The following is a 4,545-nucleotide window of genomic DNA, read 5'->3' as shown; positions in this document are numbered from 1 at the left end:
AAAATAATCAGTTATGAAACAAATTCAATTTTATGCTATACAGCAGCTCTGCAGAAGACAATAGAGTCATTTTCAAGAATGATTCAGTTCATCTTTCATCAATTATGACACTGATTCAGTTTCATCTGTTAAGCAGCTTTTCAGTTGAATTCCTGTCCGATTTCATCCTAACGCAGCGTTCGAATGGATAAACCTCTCTGTCTCCGCTGCAGAAAACCAAGATCTCGACGTACGATAAGATGTGGGAGTTCATGAACAGCCGGCGTCAGTCTGTGATCGTGAAGAGCGTGGAGGAGGGCATCCATCGCGTGCTGACGTCTGACTACGCCTTCCTGATGGAGTCCACCACCATCGAGTTCGTCACGCAGCGCAACTGCAACCTGACGCAGATCGGCGGCCTAATCGACTCCAAGGCGTACGGCGTGGGGACGCCCATGGGTACGAAACGCATCCTGTTATTACCTACAGCATCAGCATCCTATCAGTATAAACCTGTCGCCATGGCGACCTGCATCTACAGCATCAGCATCCTATCAGTATAAACCTGTCGCCATGGCGACCTGCAGTGACAGATGATGGAGAGCTGAGAGATTTCTCTTTATTGTGTAACACGCTCAGTGTAGACGATTATCAGTGATACATTTTAGTATCACTGAGACACTATTATCATTTATATGAATATTTTCAATTACTTATTTCACGTTTTAGTAATTTTTTTGTTTATATATATATATGCTCATAAAGTTTGCATTGCTTTTTAATTTCAGTTTTAGTTATTTAAAACAACTTAATGACTAGCTGAAATAACATGATTTATATTTTAGTTCAGTTAATGTTTATTTTATTTCAAATAACAAAAAAGTTTTATTGTGGTATTAGTTTAAGTTAATGATAATAACCCTGGTTATTATATCTTCTGAACACTATAATGTTTTCATCTAATACTCAAATTTCATTTTCAAATTATGACAGAATTTTAATTTTTTGATGTATAATTAAGTTAATGATAATAACCCTGGTTATTATATCTTCTGAACACTATAATGTTTTCATCTAATAGTCAAATTTCATTTTCAAATTATGACAGGATTTTCATTTTTTGATGTATTATCACTAATTATTGTTGTATTTCATGCAAAAGCAATTATAAAAACAAGAAACAATATCTTTGTTCTAACAAATTTACAATTAGTTATTAAACTATTTTCTATTTAAAACACTGAACACATTAAAATATTTAGTTGTGAATAAATATAAGTGTAATAAATCTAAATTAAATGATAAAACAAGTCATTTAACTTGAGCCAGGTGCGACAGGTTAAATTATTACCTGAAAAAGAGGAAAATAATAATTATTATATTATTCATAAGGCAGAAGTCTAAAATCTACAACATCATCCACTGTTTTTATTTTATTTATTTATTTTTATGAAAAATCGGAGACTTTTTGAAGAATCATAATAAAAACTTTATTTATTTATTTTGTATCTCGGCCAAATATTGTCCTATCCTAACAAACCATACATCAATGGAAAGCTTATTTATTCAGCTTTCAGATGATGTATACATCTCAATTTCGAAAAATTGACCCTTAAGAGTGAAGGTCACATATTAGTATATTTTCAAAGATGCACACAAAACAGACTGAACATACGATCTCCTTCTGTTCTAGTTTCATTTCCCATGAGTCTCTTCTTCTCTTCTGAAGGCGACAGCAGAGGATCTGCGCGCTTTATATAAACCTTCATATCTCAGAGCAGTTCTGCGGGGGAGGAGCGAATACAAGGGGAATATTTATCCATCTTTATCTGCACAAATCCTCCGTGTTTAAACACATATTCCTGGAATAACATCAGTGCTTTATCAAAGAATGCAGCTCGTGCAATTACAGATGTTCAGGATTTAAGCTCCATCAGCAGCGTTTGTGTTGATTAGCACAGAAAATCATTTAGACGCGGCCCTTATTTATTCATTTGTTTAGCACAAGTTTAAACATGTTTAAATACATGTTCTTTTAATAATTAATATTGGGTAACTTACAGGGTTATTATAGTTGAATTAAATAAAAAAAATCATTATTTAAATAAAATAAACATTAAGTGAAATAAAATAAAATATTACTTGCCAAGGAATCATTTCTCATTTTTAATTAAGTGTACTAAAGTAACTAAAAGTAATACTGAAAAAAAAAACTATACAGACATAAACTACTAAAAATGAAAATACATACTAAAATTAAATATGAAAAAAGAACATAGAAAAATAAATACTAATTCAAAATATTAATACAATCTAAAAAAGCATGAAATTAAAAATTAATAAAAACTATATAAACTACTAAAAATGACAAAAGCACAATAAAATGACAAACATTAACTAATTAAGTTAGGGAAATATAAAAATAAAACAATCAAAATATTAATAAAAACAAAAAAAAAGCATTAAGTAAAATCGTATAGACATATTTTAAAAACCTTTACCTAGAATTAAAATAAAAAAGGAAAATATAAAAAATTCTAACTAATTTAAAATATTTTTTAAAAACGTGAAAAAAAATAAAAAAATAATGAAGACGTAAAATGAAACTCAAACTATATTTAAAACGGAAAAGAGAAACAGAAATAAAAAAGTACTTAAACTATAGAGTCATACAAAACTGCTAAAAATTAAATTGTAAAACTAAAATTATTAACAACTAATTATGTAGTATAGTAATAAGTATTAATAAAAACTATAAGGGTATCGCAATTAATTTAAGTTATCATTCACTAAAAATAAAATAACTAATGAATATTGTTCATCAGCTAGAACAGCATTCACGACACTACTTTTAAAACTCAAATGTCTTTTATAAAGAATAAAAAAAGCTTTAAGCTTCATAATTTTTAAATTTCTTATTTAATAAAAAATCGGTAATTGACATTACGCCTCACGGTTTACAGTGAATTTATAACAGCTAAGGGGCGTTGTTAGGCACTCCGCTAAAACCCTCTTAGCTGTTATAAATTCACTGTAAACCACAGCTTCACGGGGGGTTATTGCTTTTATAAAACGGTTATTCCATATACGTAGCACGGTTTCACAAAATAAAACAGAGCAAATAAAGTGTAATGATATTAATAAAAACAGTATTCTTCCACCAAACAATGTAGTTCCTCAGAAACAGTTGTGGTTCCAACAAAGTGGTTGCCGAGCAACACACAAACGTAAACAAAGGTGTATGTTACTTTGTAGAGTCATTTACAACAGCTTCGAACGCGGCTCAGCCAATCAGAATCAAGCGGCTCAGCCAATCAGAATCAAGGACAGGAACTATCTGATTTATAATGAGTGATTTGTGACGCAGGCTCGCCGTATCGGGACAAGATCACCATCGCCATCCTGCAGCTGCAGGAGGAGGGCAAGCTGCACATGATGAAGGAGAAGTGGTGGAGGGGGAACGGATGTCCGGAGGAGGAGAGTAAGGAGGCCAGCGCTCTCGGCGTGCAGAACATCGGCACCAAACAATGTAGCTCCTCAGAAACAGTTGTGGTTGCAACAAAGTGGTTGCCGAGCAACACACAAACGTAAACAAAGGTGTATGTTACTTTGTAGAGTCATTTACAACAGCTTCGAACGCGGCTCAGCCAATCAGAATCAAGCGGCTCAGCCAATCAGAATCAAGCACCGGAACTATCTGATTTATAATGAGTGATTTGTGACGCAGGCTCGCCGTATCGGGACAAGATCACGATCGCCATCCTGCAGCTGCAGGAGGAGGGCAAGCTGCACATGATGAAGGAGAAGTGGTGGAGAGGGAACGGATGTCCGGAGGAGGAGAGTAAGGAGGCCAGCGCTCTCGGCGTGCAGAACATCGGCGGCATCTTCATCGTCCTCGCCGCCGGCCTGGTGCTGTCTGTGTTCGTGGCCGTCGGCGAGGTGCTGTACAAATCCAAACAGAACGCGCAGATCGAGAAGGTATCAGACGCAAACACCAGAGGTCGCTCTTTCACAGCTTTATCGGACAAACAGTGTAGAATGTTAGGTCTTAAAGTGACAGCAGCCTAATAAACCTGCTGCCGTCTGTCGTTAATGCTAATCAAACAACAAAAGACAGAGAAAATCACTCACTGCTCTCGACTGAATAACTTCAGTAGCTTTAATAAGGATTCAAGTAATAATAATATTAATATCTCAATTATACTAAAATAACACGGGTCATTTGGTTTATTCAAAGAACAGACTAAAATGTAATTCATTACTTTTTGAAAATAAAATAATGAATATAGTTCATCATATAGAACAGCTTTTACAGCACTAAAACGACTATTTGGATTTTAAACCTAACATATTAAAGAATAATAAGTTATTTTATGAACATTTGAGCTTCATAACAAATTTGGCTTTAAAAATGGCCCTGCTACAGCCTGATTTAAGCAGACGTGTTTATGTTAACGCGAGTTACGTAATCAGATTACTTTTTTCAAGTAACTAGTAAAGTAACGCATTACTTTTTAATTTACAAGAGAATATCTGAGTTACTTTTTCAAATAAGTAACATAGTTA

General features: G+C 33.8%; 1 protein-coding gene across 1 annotated transcript in view; it reads left to right on the top strand.

The window, feature by feature from the left end:
• Positions 1 to 191: 191 nt before the first annotated feature.
• The window catches only part of LOC107745278 (glutamate receptor ionotropic, kainate 2-like), a gene marked incomplete at its 5' end in the record, with an annotated part of 7,592 nt that continues 3,238 nt past the window's right edge, over positions 192 to 4,545 (top strand). Inside the window, 3 exons of the mRNA XM_016559127.1 lie at positions 192 to 438; positions 3,347 to 3,492; positions 3,853 to 3,957. Coding sequence (XP_016414613.1) covers positions 192 to 438; positions 3,347 to 3,492; positions 3,853 to 3,957 — 498 coding nt within the window. The remainder of the gene's footprint in view (positions 439 to 3,346; positions 3,493 to 3,852; positions 3,958 to 4,545) is intronic.

The sequence above is a fragment of the Sinocyclocheilus rhinocerous genome, unplaced genomic scaffold, assembly GCF_001515625.1.
Source record: "Sinocyclocheilus rhinocerous isolate Xijiao unplaced genomic scaffold, SAMN03320098_v1.1 scaffold2875, whole genome shotgun sequence".
NCBI classification, from domain to species: domain Eukaryota; kingdom Metazoa; phylum Chordata; class Actinopteri; order Cypriniformes; family Cyprinidae; genus Sinocyclocheilus; species Sinocyclocheilus rhinocerous.
This window is presented reverse-complemented; position numbering and strand designations above follow the sequence as displayed.